Here is a 20,156-nt window from a genome sequence, read left to right as displayed (position 1 = left end):
GATTTTTACAAATTCTGATTCACCATTACATCCTACAACAAAATATATAACAATTACAAATTATCCATGAGTATTTTAATTTTTATAAGCTTAACAATATTCACCTCAGAATGCTATGTCATTTTACTTTACATCACGATTCACTGTAAGGTTGTTGAATATGGTGTGCCACACCCCCGGAAGTGATGTCATAGCCACAGAATCTATATTTTTTTTATCACATACTTGCTTTTGATGAGCTCAGTGTTGATTTTTAGTAATGGAATAATTTACATGTAAAGATAGAAATTAAAAAGCTTAACTGTCCCACTTTACCCATTGTCCCACTTTACCACTATTCACCCTATATAAATTATATTAGAATTTCACTCACCGGAAAAAATGGAGCCCAGTGTCTGTTAGTACAATTAACCGCACAGTAAGCCGTATTATTTTATAATTGTATGAAATGATCCCGGAAAAAAAAGCACATATGACAGAGATGCAAAGTTCAGCGGCTGGAATCCAGCAGTCACTCAAGTGGCCACGCCCTTAAATATGCAGAACTTTAAGGTTTAAAGGTGCTCTATGTTGTGTAACGTCACTTCTTGTTGACGTTTAAACTTTAAAAGTCCCTGTAAAGTCTAAATTAAGTATGTGTTCTGAGTTTGTCACACCACAGAAAAAATGTGTTATTAGCCACCCAGACAATAATACCATTATTTGAATGATAAAAAAAGCCGGCAAGTAAATAAAATAAGCTATCAAAATCTTGAAAAAATGATACTGCTCTCAAACGCTGGGGGCGTGTCCACTGGCTGCGCTGAAACCACGCCCACTCGCTGGAAAGCTGCCGTCGCCACACTCAACTGTCACCGCTACAGCCGGAATGGACTATTACTATAACATATTATAACATATAAGCACACAAGGCAACTTACAGTCATTGGTGGGCACGCACTGCCGATGATGGCACCAGTTGTCGGCGAGAAGGGAGGATGAAGGCCGAGGCGGGGGATAGTCGGTTCGGCCCCATTCACCAGTAACAGCGGATTATCAGTGAATCCCAGTTGTCTCCGACTAAAGTTTATAAAACTATCATATGTAAAATTATCACTACAGAGTTGGGGGTGATCCTCAGCTCTCCATCAAGGTGGCTCTACACAAAATTAATCCACCTCTTCTTGATGTGATAGTTTTTCGGAAATTTAAATAAGGACACCGATCTGTTTTGTACGTGATCGCATCCAGGTAATACGCATTTCCGAGACGAAGGCATAGCTAGCAAACTGTAGGGCTGTTGTAACTAATAGTATTGACAGTAACTCGCGTTTGAGCGGCGGCAAACTGACTGATGTGAATGTGCTCTAGTTATATTGTTAGGGGAGGGGCCAGTCTCAGTGGCTCCAGTGCGTTATCAACAGTAGGGGCGGGGCCAGGAACTCGGTTGCTCCAGTGCGTCATCGAGCCGCCATTTTAGCCCCGCCCTAAAAATCCTGAAAAACTGTTTAGGGTCCAACTCCACAATTCAGTACTTCACAGTTCACAATCTTTGTAATGTGTTTTAGCAATACATTTCTAACATTTATAATGTGTTTAGATTTTTTTTTAGAATTGCCTTTACAGGGACTTTAAAGTATTGTCAAACAAAACGGAGGCTAGCTAGACCCTCCCTCATCCTCATCCGCGCACTAAACCCCCCAAAACCCCACCCCCAAATCCTTCTTGTCGGTTATTGGCTGGAAAAGTTTGTTATGTTTCCTTGTGCAGGTTAGCCCAGTTTGTTTTTGTTGCAGTTTGTGAAGCCTGGGCTGTCTACTCTACAGAGACCGCGGTTGTTGTTTTTGTACAGTGTGTTCAGGGGACAGGCAGCTAGCAGATGGTGAGGAGATGTTTGCTGTATGTGACAAAAAATGTTTTGGCCTAAAAAACGTGTGACATCGCTTAGAGCAGCTTTAATATTAAACGGATGAGTTATTAAAAAAATCACCCCCTCACAGTCACTTCCGTGTTGGATTCAAGAGAGAGATCGGAAGGTTGCCGTTGGTATCAAACATAGACTGTAAAAAAATAGGTATCAAACTGGCAAAGTCATCTGATTTTAGTAAACGAGGCTTCGTTACGTCGTAACTGTTTCGAAATTTCAATGGTTCACCGCTGGGGGGCGATGATCTCTGTGACTGTGACCATAGACTGTAGGCTGTGTGAATGAATCATGCGGATGCACTGAGACCGCCCCCCAGTGTCTAACCATTTAACTAGTGTCTATGGTTTTTACCTGATCTCTGATCAGTTCGATACATTTGTAGACAGCTTAATTAGACATTCATATTTAAAGTAATAATAGAAGTTAATAATCTCTTATTGGCCTAATAGCTGAGCCATCCGTGTAACAATCAAAAACTGATAAAAGAACACATATTATACAGACACTTGCTATTTAATCTTATTAGATGATTAGTTGATTGCATTTGATATATTTTACATTCAAACATTTGCAATGGGTTTGTAAAAGGTGTTTTTATGCATGTTTGGCCTGAGTTTTGTTGCATTTACACTGTTCTGACCAGCAGGGGTCACCAGCGTGTGGCGTCTCCGAACGCTTCGAAACAGTGAATCATTTTACTGTTACAGGTATCAAGACGGGTTACATATTTACCTTATTACTAACTCCTAAAACACACAAACTCGTGCTTATTATTCTCTCCTATTTATATTCGTATTTCGTATCACCCGACTTAGTAGCACTACTACTACTACTACTAGCGGTCTCAGTAACACTGAATAACAGGACACAGCTATTTTTATTTATTTTATTTTATTTTATTTATTTTGTAATAATGAGAGGATTTGTGTGCAGACCTCAGAATCCACTCATTGCTGAGAACGCCTGAGTTTTTGTTCAGTGCTAACTTAAACACTTTTTATTAGCCTTTGCGTTCAAGAAATCAACAAAACACATTGTAAATAAACCTTTGACATTCTCCAGAGCCCAAACACAGATACACTCCGGATCGTCTGCCAAATCTGCTTCGCTAATATGCTATTATTATGGAGAAAATTGATCCTAGACCAGCAGTTATTAAGGGAAGCCTTTAACTTTTCCCTCCCTCGTCATAACAGGTTATAGAGACTTTTATTTTGAATTAAACTCGCCTCATGTCCGCTCTCTTATTATTCTACTCTTCACATCCTCAGGCGGAGAAAAGAAGCGGAGATCTGATGGCTTTGAAAAGGATTCAGAAGGTAATATTTATATTTCTTAATAGATTAAATGTCTTAAAAGTAGATTAGCTTTAAGTCGATCCAATAGATCTACACACGACAGATACAGTGAACTATCTCTCTGTCCACAGTACTATGTAAAGTCGGAAGATCAGAAGAAATAATTTTTCGGCCAGATGAAAAGATCTTTATGTCGAAAACAAAGCGAACTCAAGTCTTAAGACATCAGAAAATAATAGATTATAAATGTGATAATTATGCCATCGACGAGGGATGTTTTAAGCAGCTGTAGTTAAACAAGGTTAGCCATATTTAAATAGAAAAAATAGTCAGTTTAGACAGTGAGAACATTAAAAACATAAATACATAAATAAGTAAAATATAATGTTACGTTATAACAATATAACAATAAAACATATGTTATATGTTATGTTAAAAATAAATGTAATCTGAACGTCTTGACAACATTATATAATGTGAGTGTGTATATATATGTATATATGTTGTATAAAAATAAAGAAATAAAGATAAATTAAAGATAAATACCAAAACTAAAGAAAATGATAACAATTATTTCTAAAACCTTGCATTTATAAGAGTAGGGTTGAAGCTTGCGAATGTTAATATGAATATATCAAAACTTGATTTCACTTTAAACTGTCAGAAAAATGCACGTCAACCTTTATCCTTGTTCAAATTGAGACCTTACTTCTTAAATCTGTTTTTGACACCATTTCTACTGTATTTGTAGGAGCTACAGGACTTGCAACGGGATCCACCCTCGCAGTGCTCAGCCGGACCACTCGGAGAGGACTGTAAGTGTCTCCACCAACAACAAACTCAATTATGGCCTTCAATTCTTTGACAGGACAGTCTTCTCAATATATTTGATTTGCTCTTTCAGTGTTCCACTGGCAGGCGACAATAATGGGCCCAGTAAGTACACATGAATAATTTCAGGTCAATGTTTATTTTGTGGAATTAGTAATTGGTTCAATAAAAAAGGAAGTAGCTTCGGTCATACACAAACTCTTTCTTGATCTCCCCCCTAGGGTGATAGTCCATATCAAGGAGGGGTTTTCTTCCTCACAATCCATTTCCCGACTGATTATCCCTTTAAACCACCAAAGGTGAGAATTACATCTGGTCTTACCTCATCCATAGATTATCTGATCTTAAATATTTGACATTATGTTTCTCTGACAGCTTGCCTTCACAACAAAAATTTACCACCCAAATATCAACAGTAATGGAAGCATCTGTTTGGACATTCTGCGCTCCCAGTGGTCACCTGCGCTCACGGTATCCAAAGGTTAGAGAGTGCTCTTATCCAACCTGGATGGTCTTTTCATCATAAACATGTTGATTTTGATAACATCTACATCAGGGCTGGGCAACTCTAGCCCTCAAGATACACTTTCCTGCAGAGTTTAGCTCTTGACCCTTATCAAACTAATCTGCCTGTAGCGTTCTAGTAATCTCAAAGACCATCAAACATACATTGAACTCCCAGTTGATTAACATCAAAACCTGGCTTACTCAAGGTATGCTGGCTCCAAAAACACGTCCGGGAGTAAGTTCAGCCAACCCAGAGTATGTAACACACAAGACGTTTTCAACAGAGCGTTAAGAAAAAGCACGCCATATTACTTCTTTTTTTTGTGTAATGGCTATTTGCTCACTACTCCTAATGTGTGTGCACTATTTTGGATGGGTTAAATGCAGAGGACAAACTACGAGTGTGGGTTACCATACTTGGCCTGTCACTGCATTCTTATAGTTATTATTTTGAAAAAGATGTAAAAACGCTTATAAGGCACTAACTTGATGAGAAATATACTTGGTTTTAATAAATAGAACATTATTTTTTATACTGTAAGTAATAATGTTTATTTAACCTGGAAAATGTGTCAACAGTAAGTATAACTGGAAAATGAATTTATATTGGAAAGTTTGCCCTTGGAAAGAATATATATTCAGCATTAAGCACATAAAGTGACTATTTCATAAAATATGAGCAGTATTCACGTTACTTTTATCAACACCACATTTAAACGATTCTGCTGTTTTCTGTTGTTGTTTTCCCAGTTTTATTATCCATATGCTCACTACTTTGTGACCCAAATCCAGATGACCCTTTAGTTCCAGATATTGCACACATCTACAAATCTGACAAAGATAAGTAAGTGACCTTGTGTGTATGGCTCTCTCTCTCTCTTTCACTGTTTTTATTGCTAAAATAACTAGCAATCTGCACGAACCATCTTCTTCTGTGCGGTTCAACCATACTACATTTTCATATTTTTCTACACTTTCTTCTTTTATTACTATCAAACAATACGTAAAATGTTTAAGTACCAAATTACTCAAAATTTTCAGCTGTAAAGCTGGCACTTCATGAATACTCATTTTAATATCAGCTGAGTACTTTTGTTTTGGATGAAGATGGCTATTCCTGTGTTTTAGGTATAACAGACTGGCAAGGGAATGGACTCAGAAGTACGCTATGTAACTGGACGGCAAGATTTGAAATGATTGCACATGGACATTATTACTGCACACAGCTCTACAACGCACCTGTACAGAAACAAGATGTTTACCAACAGATGAACCTCCCCTACCACACACACACACACACACACACACACACACATACACATATAAACATACACGCACAACTATACAGAAAATCCTTGTTCAGGAGGCTGAGTCACTTGTCTCTGTTCACAGAGGCATCCTGGAACAACCAGGATGTGTCAGTTAACACATAACAAAAAATATTGTTTTATTTTCAAATGGATTAGCTACATTTTAGTAATTTTATTGTATAGAAATAAATACAATACTGGATCATTTTTATTGTTTTTGCATTAAAAGGTGTTATTATAAAATATGTGTCTGGCTGCAGCTGTTTTATGATGACTCTAGCATTATTAGAAAGAAAGAGAATGAGATGTTTTCCATGTGTGTGTGATTTGGAATTGGTTCACATCAGGGATCAAACTACATTTAAACTGTTCAAGCTGCGTGGTGGATTTGTGCCATTAGATGGCGATGTTCCTCCGTTTGATTCCCACCATAAAGAATTTCATTTCATGCAGACGCTTTTATAAATGCGTTTTTATAAAGGTTGTTTTCATATATAAGTTTCAGTGACATAATTACATCTTTAAAAAAAATTGTTTTCAAATACGTGATAAGTTAATAGAAGAATAATCTTTTTGACTATGTTATAGAGTTTCCTACAAAAAAAGGGTTATTTAATGTAACTGTTAGGTAACAAATACACTTCCTTAGCACCTTAGCATATATATCATACACACACACGCCTGTCACATGACAAAAACAAGTTAGGCCGCACTACAAACGTTTATTTAAGTTACTTACTGAGTATTTTTTAAGGGGAGTGATAAAAACAAAAAAACACAATTTCACCACTGCCAGCGTTTCTTTTTCCCCAAAAAAATATTTTAAAGAAAGCATGCTAATCACAGAATCATTGAAGAGGTGCATGCAAAGTGGTTTTGTAATATTTTTTTATCGCTATATACACCTAGGCTATATAGGCCTACGAATGTTTTAGTTTCCGCGCATGCATGAGAAACTAGGCGCGCGAACTGGATATGATGATGAGAAAGTTTGGGAGGAGAGTGGGCGGTTATCCTGACACGTGAATGCTCCCATAGGAGCATAATCCATCCATGCATCCATGTCCTCCAACTATAGTGTGTTCTGGTCCTGGAGCCAGAGGAAAAGTGGAGGGGAGAGGAATTAACGGGCAGATTGATTTTCTCGGGGGCAGTAACTTTAAGGGACTTAAAAAACTTGCCTGGAGATCGGAATGTTTTTCTCCTAATGTTGACTTGCCGTTTGCCTGTTTTACATATGAACCCCGTTTAGTAAGTTTGAAACGCTTTATGGGTGCAATGGCTGAGCCGCTGAGTTTCATGCATCATGATCATTGCTCCAGCAGCGAGCGGAGCGACGACTCACCGTCTGCCGTGTCTGAGGATGACTCTAGCGGCATCTGCGGGCACATCTCCCCGCCTGACCCAGACTGGACCGAGGAGAGGTTTCGAGTTGACCGCAAGAAACTAGAAACTATGTTACTGGGTATGTTAACTTCTTAAAAACTCCCTAAAAGAACTGGGAAGACAGTTTTATGTTTTGAAAATACGTTTTAGCTAACATTGCAGTGTTGCTTGGCGTCGAGTCACATAAATAGTTCTGTCTAAAAATATCACAATGTTTCCTCGAAGTACATCTCGAAGGAGATGTGTTGACTACGCTGCTTGTTGTGTGGAGCATGTTTCTTCTTCTTCTTCTTCTTCTTCTTCTTCTTCTTCTTTTAGTTGTCTGGCCGTTCACTCCATAGGAGCATTTGGAGCATGTAGACCAGTATTTTGGGATGTTTTATTTAGCCAAGTACGACAGACATTCACATTAACTAACAATAATTTTTGGGAACTTGGCATTTGAACTCTGTAAATAGAATATATTGCTTCTCACGTTCATTTAGCACAAATATGTTGAGGTTAGACTTTCATAACTGATCATGGTTAAGAAAGAAGTTCATGTATTTAATTTATTTTAGTGTCATGAAATATTTACATGAAATGCTTGCTTATTTCCAGTCATTCAAAGCATTCATCAGTACCACAATAACATGTAAATGTATAAGATACGATGAATATGAGATCAATATTACTGATCAATCAAGGTCATCACTGTCATAGTCTTTCAACACATACTAGTTTCCCTATCCCAGTGAGAAGATCCAAACTTAAAGGAATAGTTCACCCAAAAATTTAAATTGTCACCATTTACTCACCTTCATGTTGGTCCAAACCTGAATGCCTTTCTTTTGTGGAACACACAATATATTTTCAAGAAAACAGTTTTGGTTGCCATTGACTTCACTTGTATGGGGACATTTCTCAAAATATCTTCATGTTCCACAGACAAATTCATACAGGTTTGAAAGGACAATTTTAATTTTTGATTATTATTTTCCTGTTTATCACCATAAAGCTGCTATGAATCAATCTGTATTGTATAAAGCGCTATATAAATAAAGGTAACTTGGCTTGGCTTGACTTTCGGTTGAACTATCCCTCATTAAAAACCTGTTTATGTCTGTAGATTTGAAGCAAAACATGATTTTGTTGAGTTACTGTATGAGTGTGTCAAATATTGAGGACCCCTTAAAAATGTCCTCAAGTCAATTTCTAACATGTTTCACTATGTTTGTGAGAATATTTTTAAATATCTGGGCCTCACGTGAATAATAATGCTTAGAAACACAGACTTTTGAAGTTATATTTGTGAGACCCTCTTATATATGCAGTGTTTTTATACAAGGATAATGATATTTACTATATTCTAACCCTAAACCAGACCTACAAATATAAAAATGTTAATGGGTTTGTGTGAAGTATATTTTGGCTGATTTATGATTCATTCCAAATAGTAAGGACCACTTCACAAGTCATATAACTAAATTTGTGAGGACATTTTCACAAATGTGACAAGAAGTAAAGCCAAACCTGTACACAAACACACACAAACAAATGGTTAAAGCTCAATTCAACACATGCGTCATATTCTACCGTCAGTCTGTCAGCAATGGGCAGTTTACTTCACTGCAGAATAATGTTCAGTTCGTCTTGTTTTTCTTTTGTTGTAACTTCAGCAGATTAGAATTTTAAACAAGCTTAAGTAATACAAGTTGAGGTCAGTGGTTTGGTATTGGCCTATTCTAAACATGTACAAAAGTTCTGGTCTGTTATAGCAGGGCCTCTAGTTTACAAAGACTACTTTTGTTAACATGCATTCAAACCAACCATACTCAATGTAGTTAGGGCCATAGATGACATTCATTTATATATGTGTATGTGCATTTTATTTATTCTACGTAGTTGTGTATTGGGAAACATGGAAAAACTAAGACCCTCAGCACCTTTCTACCACATTTGAGTGTGCTCATGTGTGCAATTGCATGAGTGACTGCTTCCCTGACATTTGGACCCCAGGTCAAAGGTCAGTTCAACATGAGAGAGCTCAAGAGCACCAGGAAAACTTCCATAGCAAGGCAGCCACATTTTCGAGACGTTCAACAACACCTTTTACATCACACAAACTTATATACTTACTCTACAATCATTGGTGTAGTGATGTGGACATTTTTCCCACACTATGATTCAGTGACTCGTAATCATCCCCTTGCTCCGGATGATGTGCAACATCTGGAGGTGTTTGAACGGTTGTTGTTTTGATTGGTCGGATGAGCAGTAGGCGTGATCATAAATCCAGTGATGTGTGTTTTTTGTGTGAAGGTTTATTGTGTGGCAAAGTTTTGCTCCCCTTTTCCGGGAAATGGGAGAGAGGCCGAGAGAAACAAGACAGAGAGGGTTACAATTAAAACCATTTTTCTTAAAAATAACATTGGCGAACGTGGCGAGGCAGAAACAGAGGGGAGACCCATTCTTGTGCTATTCCCCTTTGACCAGACCACAACTAAATCAACTCATTTTTATAGACTAGAAAGACTAATGGAAGGAATTGGATCATCACCTATGATTCATGTTCACGTAAGGGAATCTGAGCAGCTTTATGGTTTTGTCGGAAAGCACCAAAGAAAGATAGTCATACTTTACGTCAAATAATCACTCACGCAAGTGGAAATTAGAAGGGAAAAACATGCAAACGCACTCCTCTCTCACACTTTCTTTTTCTCACTAACTTTTATGGTAATAGTTTGTATATTAGAATGCAGTTTTCTCTTTACTCCAATGGCTGTTACATCAGATGTCTGGTTTTGATTAAAAACAGAGGAATGTGTGCTGGCCTGACATTTTATTCTGTGTGATAAGAAATTCTAAAAAGAATGTAGTGTTTGTTTAGTAGAGTTTATTCCGGCACTTTATGGAAATCAAATGCCCCCTCAGTGGCCATGTAATCAAAGTTGTGGGTTTTGTGGGTTTTTCTCTGTCACAGTAGGATGTGAATCTATATATTAAGCTTTAAATGTTAATACATCTCACACCTGTCAGTTAAATCCTTGTTTTTGTGTGTGAATGTGTGTGTGGGTCGGGTTTGTTACCACCAAAAGTTTGCTTATACTTTATTAATTTGCTTATGCTTGTGTCTTCTGACATGTGGGATTTATTTATTGAGTATATTTTCGTCTGGGTGCATGTTAAGTGCATCATTCTTAACATGCTGCATGTGTCTGGCATGTTGAGTGAAGCAACAGGAAGTGCGTTGTGTTTTGGGAATGTGCTTATGGCTCAGCGCACTGTTGCCAGGGAAACACAAGTCTGTTACCTTGGATTTTGATTTCTTTATTCACATTTACATTTATGCGTTTGGCATTTTATCCAAAGCGACTTACATTGCATTTCAAGGTACACATTTTACATTCTTATCAGTTCTCTTTATATGCATACATGTGCAATTTGAATATTAAAAGGCACATTTACGTCTTAATTTAGATGCTTAAGCAATAAATTAATATAAAACAGACAATGATGTGTATTTATGCATTTTTAATCACTCGTTGTAGTATTAGAATCCGTTGTAGAATTAGAGCTGGTGCAGTTTTCTTCTAAGAAGCCTTCTGTTTTTGTTTACAAATGTAAATCCATTTCTTGGACTTAATACATCAGTTGACTAATAAGATACTTAATACTTGAGAGATAAATCTTAAAGAACTGACTTATTAGATACTAAGACTTGTGTTTGGCAGAAATACTCCAAATCTGGTGTGGGAGAGTTTTAGTTTGGCTGCAAACTCATCTATGTTCATAACCTGACATACAAGGATACAGTTTCATTCTCGAGTCTCGACACGGAGAGATGAGATGTTCACATTATTTTTATTCACATTATAGCCTAATCCTTTTCAGTCAATACCTTCGAAGAGGTCTTGAATGTGTTTTCGGCACATCTGTATGTTATAATTCCAAATATTTTTGCTGTTTTTATTGCCAGATTATTGTCCTATTTTCCATCTTAATTTGAATCATTTCACAGACTTGTCTTTTAGTGGTACACATTGTTTCTGGAAGGCTTTTGGCTTTGAGCTCTAGAGTATGAGTTTACTTTCATGCAGACTGCTTGCTTTTAGAAGTTGCAAAAGAAAAGGTTGCGACTTGTACAACCAGTCTCCAATAGATGTGCTGTCAGCGGCATGTGTGTGTGTGTGTAATCTCAAGTTATGACATGGCGAATAAATTGTTTGAGAACATAAAAGCTCTGAATCTTTTGCACAAGTGGCTGAGTACTTTAGTTTGGGAATTGACAGGGCTGTGCTTATATGTAGCGTGATTTATTTAAAAAATGTTTTGCCGTAACCAATCAGATTATATCTTACACTACTGTTTAAAAGTTTTCGAGTCGGTCTGTAAGATATTTTTTTTAATGGTTTTCGGATGAAGCCTCTACTTCTCAGTAATATTGTGAAATATTATTTCAGTTTAAAATAACTGTTTTTATATATACACTCACCTAAAGGATTATTAGGAACACCATACTAATACTGTGTTTGACCCCCTTTCGCCTTCAGAACTGCCTTAATTCTACGTGGCATTGATTCAACAAGGTGCTGAAAGCATTCTTTAGAAATGTTGGCCCATATGGATAGGATAGCATCTTGCAGTTGATGGAGATTTGTGGGATGCACATCCAGGGCACGAAGCTCCCATTCCACCACATCCCAAAGATGCTCTATTGGGTTGAGATCTGGTGACTGTGGGGGCCATTTTAGTACAGTGAACTCATTGTCATGTTCAAGAAACCAATTTGAAATGATTCGAGCTTTGTGACATGGTGCATTATCCTGCTGGAAGTAGCCATCAGAGGATGGGTACATGGTGGTCATAAAGGGATGGACATGGTCAGAAACAATGCTCAGGTAGGCCGTGGCATTTAAACGATCCCCAATTGGCACTAAGGGGCCTAAAGTGTGCCAAGAAAACATCCCCCACACCATTACACCACCACCACCAGCCTGCACAGTGGTAACAAGGCATGATGGATCCATGTTCTCATTCTGTTTACGCCAAATTCTGACTCTACCATCTGAATGTCTCAACAGAAATCGAGACTCATCAGACCAGGCAACATTTTTCCAGTCTTCAACTGTCCAATTTTGGTGAGCTCGTGCAAATTGTAGCCTCTTTTTCCTATTTGTAGTGGAGATGAGTGGTACCCGGTGGGGTCTTCTGCTGTTGTAGCCCATCCGCCTCAAGGTTGTGCGTGTTGTGGCTTCACAAATGCTTTGCTGCCTACCTCGGTTGTAACGGGTGGTTATTTCAGTCAAAGTTGCTCTTCTATCAGCTTGAATCAGTCGGCCCATTCTCCTCTGACCTCTAGCATCAACAAGGCATTTTCACCCACAGGACTGCCGCATACTGGATGTTTTTCCCTTTTCACACCATTCTTTGTAAACCCTAGAAATGGTTGTGCGTGAAAATCCCAGTAACTGAGCAGATTGTGAAATACTCAGACCGGCCCGTCTGGCACCAATAACCATGACACGCTCAAAATTGCTTAAATCACCTTTCTTTCCCATTCTGACATTCAGTTTGGAGTTCAGGAGATTGTCTTGACCAGGACCACACCCCTAAATGCATTGAAGCAACTGCCATGTGATTGGTTGATTAGATAATTGCATTAATGAGAAATTTAACAGGTGTTCCTAATAATCCTTTAGGTGAGTGTATGTGTATATATATATATATATATATATATATATATATATATATATATATATATATATATATATATATATATATATATATATATATATATATATATATATATATATATATATATATATATATATAATTTATCTATTTTTTAATAACTGTGTGTGTATATATATATACACACAGTTGTATATATATATTGAATATATACATTGTCATATATCAAAAAAAAAATTATATATATATATTATTATTATTATTATTATTATTATTTTTATGTCATATATTCCTGTGAATTTATAGCAGCCATTACTCCACTGTCACATGATCCTTCAGAAATCTTTCTAATATGATTTACTGCTCTAAAAACATTTCTTATTATTATCAATGTTGAGGACAGTTGTGCTGCTTAATATTTTTGTGGAAACTGTGATACTTTTTTCAGGTTTCTTTGATGAATAGAAAGCATTTATTTGAAATGTAAATCTTTTGCAAGATAAATGGCTTTGCTGTCACTTTTGATCAATTTTAATGCATCCTTGCTGAATTTAAGTGTTCATTTTTATCAAAAAAAATCTTACTGACCACAAACGTTTGAACTGTGGTATAGGCCGTGACATATCTGACTGCGGAGCAAATGTCTTCAATTCTTAATAGTTAAGATTTGAATCCAGATGCTGATCGTGGGTCTGTTTCTCTGATCTCTCGCCCACTCTCTGAGCTCCGGAGTTGAAGGGAAGTTCCAGGATTATTCGGGAGAAATACACTAAAATTATAGTTTTGTTCTTACACTCACTTACTCATCACATTCCTAACACACACATAGTTTACAGAAGCTGTGCTATAATCAAATACTACTCTATATTTGTGCGTGAAGCTGTTTCATTAGAGCAGAAACTCAAACGCTATGGAGTTTTTGTGACCCACATCCTAAATAGAGCACAAGAAAGAGCTGAAATCAACACACACACTGCATTTAACATTCTGTCTGGTTTAAGACTTGCTATTTTCATATTTTTCTCTGTGTGTGTGTGTGCCTCAGTATGTTTTCAATTGGATGTGTGTCTTAGTAACATATCTGAGACTTCATGTCTCAGACTTCACGCTGCGGGCCTAATTTTCTGTCAGAGGTCCTGGACATCTTGTTCAGAGACATGCCATCATGGATTCGATCAAATACCAACATAAAAAATCAAAACCTGACACCCTCTGCAAGAAATCTTATAACGGGCCATGTTTGGATCTTCCAACAGGACAGTGATCCAAAAACAAACATCAAAACAAAAATGGGTCACTGAGCACAAAACCAAGCATCTGCAATGGCCATCCATCCCAGTCCCTGTCCTGAACCCTATAGAAAATGAGTGGGCTGAACTGAAGAAAAGAAGCGCCAACATGGATCTGGGAATCTGAAGGATCTGGAGAGAGTCCTCTAAAGTCTCCAAACTCATCAGGCATTATAGGAGAAGACTCAGAGTGGTTATCTTGGAAAAAGGAGGTTGCAAAAAGTATTTTAAAAAAGGGGGCAAATAATTGGTCCCAATGTGTTTCGGAGAAAACCATTTATTTCATCATTTGATTTTCCCCCCTCTTTCAATTATTTTACTTCAATGAAAGGTTAGATTTTTTTTTCTAATTTTTTTAATAAAATATCAAAAAGATTAACAATGCAGATTTTTTTTTACAGCCATTTTTGATCATATTTACCAAGGAGGCAAATAATTCTGACCAGCACTGTATATACACACACACAAAATACAATTTTCTGTGGATCTCCTTCCACTCATCTGGGAAAAAAGGCTTAATTTAAGATTCTTTCATGCTGTTTTTTACACTGTTAGTGCTGGTTATCTGGAACATAACTTGTTTATTAAAACTGGGTACAGTTAAAGTGTTTCTGCTTGAAATTAAGTAGAATCAATAAATGAAAATATGTAAATAGATTTTGTTTTGGGAATGCATGGGTTTGGAAGATTAAAACCATTTATGTCTGCTTCTCTGTCCGTCACGGTTGTTCTCATCTCTCCTTTTCTCCGCTACATGCCAGATCATGCGAAATTATGATACCAGTTCTTTGTTTTCAATAAGAATCTCAAATGTTCAGCATTGCCATATGAATCCCAGCATTGCTTCTAGCCTGTGCAATGATTTATTTTTGAAGGAAGGAGGGGTTCAACACACTTTGGTTTAATGAGATGGGAACTTCTTGTAATTGTAGCTCTTTCTATCCTTGTTTTGATCTGGAAATGTAGTGAATTTCATGGAGAAATGGGTGGATGTGCTTTTGCTTGTGATTTTAGGGTCATTTAGAGGTTTAGATGACACGATTGTCTCATTTCTAACCCTTTTATTTCCTCCCATTTGGGGTTTGTTGTTCTGAACTCTCTATGAAATCCATATTTCAACGTTATAGGTAAAGAAAAGTGCAGGAAAGGGCTTGGTGCTGTTAGATAAATCACTCTCTATGCAGACACATACACAAGAATGTTTAATTTTATATGATAGGACAATCTAAACCAAACATCTGTAGACCCAGCGTCCCACCAAAGCAAACAAATTCTCAGATTTTCCTGTGAACCCAATGTTTTTATCCCACCTGAGTCATTACACATTTTAGTTTTTCAAAATCACTCTTTAATTGCATATTACATTATTTAAGTGATCCGAAATCTGATAATGGTCGAAAAAAGTATCTAGATCATTGTAGTAGTTAGTTTAAATGGACTTTTTCTAGTGTCAAAGATCAGTTTTGACGCACGCTTTACATGCGTAAACCCTGTGTAGGATTCTGCAAGTGTGTGTTTATGAAGATTTATGAAGTGTGTTTTTTTTTGTCAGCCATAACTCATGATAGTGTGAGTTTGCATACAGCTGCGTGTGTGTGTAAAAGACAAACGTGTGTGACATATGAAATACATTTAGTTTCAGAAGGCTGTGAGAGTGCTGCTGCCTTATTCTTTGTGTGTGTTTTGTGGTTGTGTTTGAATACATCTTTGTGTATGTGAACCTGGGATTGAAACTTCTGTGATTCTCACAATCTGCCTAACGGCACCTAAAACTAATTCACAATATAGCATGGCTTCTCATGCCTTATTGCTTAAATAACATTCAAAAAGTTCAACAATTTAGTGAACAGAAATAATTGTGAAATAAAGCTTCTCTTGCTATTGGTAATGTAAACATCTCTCTCTTTTTCTCACACAGCAGCCAGTGAGGGGAGGATAAATGGAGGAGAGGATTTTTTTCAGAAGGTGAGAATAAATTTGTTTATTTTTGCTCATTTCCAAGGGATCTCAGGTGTGCCTGCTCTTTTGGTCAGTAATTAAAAAAAGAAAATACATCACAACCATCATTCTTGTTCCAGTATAGCATGCTGGTGTTTCTAGCATGTTTTTTGTGTGTGTCTGAGAGAGAGCTTGTGGTGAGGCTTCTTTAAACACATAATAAACCTGACCAAAGATGCTCTATGAAGGGGCCAATTCAGAATGAAGATTGATTTGGTCCAAACAATTATCCCTGCTTAGGTTTCTAATAAACAGAGATAACAAGGGCCAATGAAATTGTCAAAATATTCTTGGTTTGGCTCAGATGATTGAGGTTTGCATATAGTCTATGAACAGCACTACTCTGGTTGCAGTATTGATATGATCACTGGTTTCTGTCCTCACTTGCACTTTCCATGGTTGATCCAGGAGACTTCTGTGGTTATTTTTTCTTTTTAAAATGCCAGTTCTCAGGCAGTCTAAAATGGTATATGTATCCTCTTTATATGTATATTTTATTGTATGCATGTCATGTTTGCAATGATGTCTAGCAGAGAATTCATCTTTGTTAGAGATCAAATACCAGCAGACTTGATGAATCTGTTCTTCATGTATCATGTCTAAACACTGCAGACGCAAGGATCACTTTATTGTCAGTTTGCGGATTGGTCTGTATGTGAAGTTTTTTTTTTTTAAGTCACAATGAAACAGAAGTAGTGGCAGATCATTATGACGTACATCCAAGTGAAATGGATTATCAAAAAAGGAGGAGCGGCAACAGCGGTTGTCGCTATTTTGTCCTGTCAGGTGGTGTCTATTTGATGGTGGTTTTCTGAGAATCAGCCACAAGCAAAGATAAATGGAGGAAACACACACATGTCTGATGATTTTGATAGTGGTGATATGGGTGGTATTTATTGGGGGGGAGTTAGGCAGTTGAGAGTAATCATTTCAGTGATTAAAACTTTTGGGTTTCCCTTCCCTGCAGTGAAGGGATTGGAATTATTCCTGTTGTTCATTTTTGCTTTTCAGCCATCCTCTGTGTCTGTGTCCATCTTTGTCTCCAATCTCCATCATTATCCTTTTCTCAAACATCACCACAGCGGTAGTCTCTGCCAATCTCTTCACAGTACTTTTACTGTTGCATTTACTCAAGTCACTTTAGTGGCATAATTACCGTTTGAATATCAATAAATGTCAAATAAATATACAATACTGTTCAAAAGTTTAGGTTTGTAAACCTATTTTGAAATATAATTTTTTTTAAATGTATTATTTATTGAATTTTTATAAGTGTATTTTTTTTATTACAAATATTTAAATTAACTTTTCTATTTTAATATACTTTTTTAATCACTTTATAATGTCAATTATTTTAGGATTCTTTTATGAATAGAAAGTTAAAAAGTTAAGTGAAAAAAGTCTAAATTACTTACTTAAAATATAAATCATATTGATCCCAAACTTTTAAATGGTGATTTTATATAATAAAAATATGTCAGTCTGTCAAACCAAACACCATGTTAAAGAACTAGTTGACCCCAAAATTGTAATTCTGTCATCATTTACTCACCCTCATGTTGTTCCAAAGCTGAATGACTTTCTTTCCTTTTTTGCAACATATATTTTAAGAAATGTCTGTTTTTTTTCTTTATACAATGGAAGTCAATGGGCTCCAATGTTGTTTGGTTCCCAATGAAAAAGAAAGTCATACACCTTTAGAACAACATGAATGTGAGTAAATGACAGAAATGTTTTTGGGTGGATTATCCCTTTAATTCCTAATGTGCCACTAAGAGCCCATCTTACAGAGCAGTAAATATATTGCAGTGTTTGTAATGGATTTGTGTTTTGTTTATTTCAGAGTGCACACCTGTACAGTTTAGCCTCCATTGAAAGTAAAGGCTTTCCCAACCCTTCCCTCGTTCCATTTCCCTCCTTTTCTCCTCCTCACACCTCTTTTCTTTGCTTGTTCTCCTGAGTGCTCCTCAGCTGAATCAACAAAGGAAACAGGAAGCAGATCTCTATACACATGCTCTTTCACATGCACTCTCTCATACACATCATTTGTCAAATATAAACACTCTGCTCTCCATCACTGTGCCCATTTTTAATGACTTAATGAAGATCAGAGATTGTGTGACTGGTACTTTGAAGTCACTGCCGTTTGAAACTCTTTTTCCTGTTAACGGTGGGTGTATACATTCCTGTGACAGGAGGATATTGGGTGTGGGGGAATAGGAAAGTAACATTTTCAAATGTATAGCTAACCCAATTTTTCTGAAATCGTCTGACCCATTTGAGAGGTATGTGCTGGTCTGTCACAAAAATAAACCGCAAACCCCAAAACTGCTGTGTGGTCTGTCAAAAATCTCCATCATCTGCAGAGCGGAGCCAAAGAAAGCAGTCAAGAGAGAAAGTGAGAGCAGGTCGGGAATAAAGACCTATAGAATGCACAGCAGCGTTGCAGCACAACACAAACACACAGAATGGAAATGGGATCTGGCTCTCTGCCTGTACAAACTTTCAGCACCGTTCACCTTTTCTTCCCATCCGAAATGTTCAGTTTTCCTTCAGGCATGTTTGATTGTGTCTTCGTTTGGTTCAAGGTCATCAGTGTAGAGAGTTCTGACGTTGTTGCATTGCTTAACGGAAACACCGTATTTAAACTTAACTGAAAAGTACAGACTAGCAAATATTACACTGTGGCCTTTTCTACTGCTGCAGTCATAAAGTTACATTGTTTTTAGCTTAAAAGGGGCTAGTTTCTAGTGTCTACAAGTGACTGGATAAAATGTATTTATTTTTTATTCAAAAAGACAAAAACATTAAAAAATAATTTAACTGTAGTGTGTATATATATCTAGCAAAACTAGAAATTTTTATTTTAAATTTTAAAAATAATAATAATTATTATTCCTATTATTTACAATTATAATATAATAATAAAATAATACTTATATTTGGTATTATTGTATACACTTTTTTTTTTTCTTGCAGTTTTGCTATGTAAGCTAGTTACATATTGTTACATTGGTTTTTACAATATGGTACAATACTTTCGGAAAATCAGTGGTTATGTTCGCAAGACATAAAAACACATAATCAAAGAACATAAGGTGTAGCTTTTTTGTTCATGATGTCACATATGCAGAATGATGCAGAATCAAGCATGATACCCTGAATTTTGGACTCTTTGAGAAGGCTTGTAATTTCATAAAGCCAAAGCAGAAAAATATTTTGATGGCTTAATAGTCAGAATTGTGAAATGGTAAAGTTGTTTGTAATGTTTTTGTATGTTGTAAATGCAAGCTTCATTCAGGCACACTGTATCAAGGATGTGAACATTGCTGTTTTATTGTAGCTTTGCTGAACTTTGCTGTTTTCAAGCCGTAATTTCACAACTCTAAATCACAGGATGTGTCACAGCTGTGCGTGCAATTTACAGACTTAAGAAGATCTGGAGAGATTAATAAACTTGTTCCCCTAAGTTAAAAAAAAACATTCTCATGTTCTTTTGTCCTTTAGGGTGTCAAAACAAAATAAAAACTGAAGCCTGCTGTTGAACCACGGGTCCAAGACTAATGAAACCTGGAAAAGTATGGGCCGTAAATTTTAGAATAGCATGTGAGACTGAATGTTCCCAGTTTATGCACGAGCATGTGCAGGCTTGGGAGTAAACATGCAATAAGTGCATGATCGTAACCTTCTTAAGACATCGCTCACTTCTGCCCGCCATTTCTAAGGTCATTGAAGAGATTGTGTGGTATGGATGAGAATACATTCATACTGCAGGTAAAAGTGGACCAAATCCGATTTATTTTATGTGACTCAGATGTGTGGTTTTTTTTTTTTTTTTTTTTTTTTTTTCATAGCAGACTGAACAGCACAAACCACATGTAATCTAATATTTTCAATTCTGATTTGGGCCACTTTCCAGTGTGCACAGATCATGGTCCTGGAGTGACCCACATGTACA

General features: G+C 36.7%; 2 protein-coding genes across 3 annotated transcripts in view; both read left to right on the top strand.

The window, feature by feature from the left end:
* Window positions 1-3,136: 3,136 nt before the first annotated feature.
* On the top strand, window positions 3,137-6,095 carry ube2d1a (ubiquitin-conjugating enzyme E2D 1a). Its single transcript, XM_084393198.1, has 7 exons — window positions 3,137-3,225; window positions 3,956-4,019; window positions 4,109-4,140; window positions 4,257-4,334; window positions 4,411-4,516; window positions 5,293-5,386; window positions 5,671-6,095. The coding sequence occupies exons 1-7, from the start codon at window positions 3,139-3,141 to the stop codon at window positions 5,714-5,716; spliced, it is 507 nt and encodes a 168-aa protein (XP_084249324.1). The 5' UTR covers window positions 3,137-3,138; the 3' UTR covers window positions 5,717-6,095.
* Window positions 6,096-6,856: 761 nt separating this feature from the next.
* The window catches only part of bicc1a (BicC family RNA binding protein 1a), a 33,707-nt gene continuing 20,407 nt past the window's right edge, over window positions 6,857-20,156 (top strand). The window contains exons 1-2 of one of the 2 annotated variants that reach the window (XM_084392881.1): window positions 6,857-7,317; window positions 16,119-16,165. In XM_084392881.1, the coding sequence (XP_084249007.1) occupies window positions 6,906-7,317; window positions 16,119-16,165 (459 nt within the window). In that variant the 5' untranslated portion in view covers window positions 6,857-6,905. The remainder of the gene's footprint in view (window positions 7,318-16,118; window positions 16,166-20,156) is intronic. The other variant, XM_084392880.1, reaches the window with a different exon arrangement.

This window comes from Rutilus rutilus (assembly GCF_951802725.1).
Source record: "Rutilus rutilus genome assembly, chromosome: 21".
Classification (NCBI taxonomy): Eukaryota; Metazoa; Chordata; class Actinopteri; order Cypriniformes; family Leuciscidae; genus Rutilus; species Rutilus rutilus.
The sequence above is the reverse complement of the archived record's forward strand: the minus strand, read 5'-3'. Positions and strand labels throughout refer to the sequence as shown.

Excerpts from the sequence above, each read along its gene's own strand:
- ube2d1a (XM_084393198.1), top strand. The coding sequence starts at position 3,139 with ATGTCCGCTCTCTTATTATTCTACTCTTCACATCCTCAGGCGGAGAAA. Across the intron at positions 3,226-3,955 it reads CTTTGAAAAGGATTCAGAAG|GAGCTACAGGACTTGCAACG; the intron begins GTAATATTTATA and ends CTGTATTTGTAG. Across the intron at positions 5,387-5,670 it reads TACAAATCTGACAAAGATAA|GTATAACAGACTGGCAAGGG; the intron begins GTAAGTGACCTT and ends CCTGTGTTTTAG.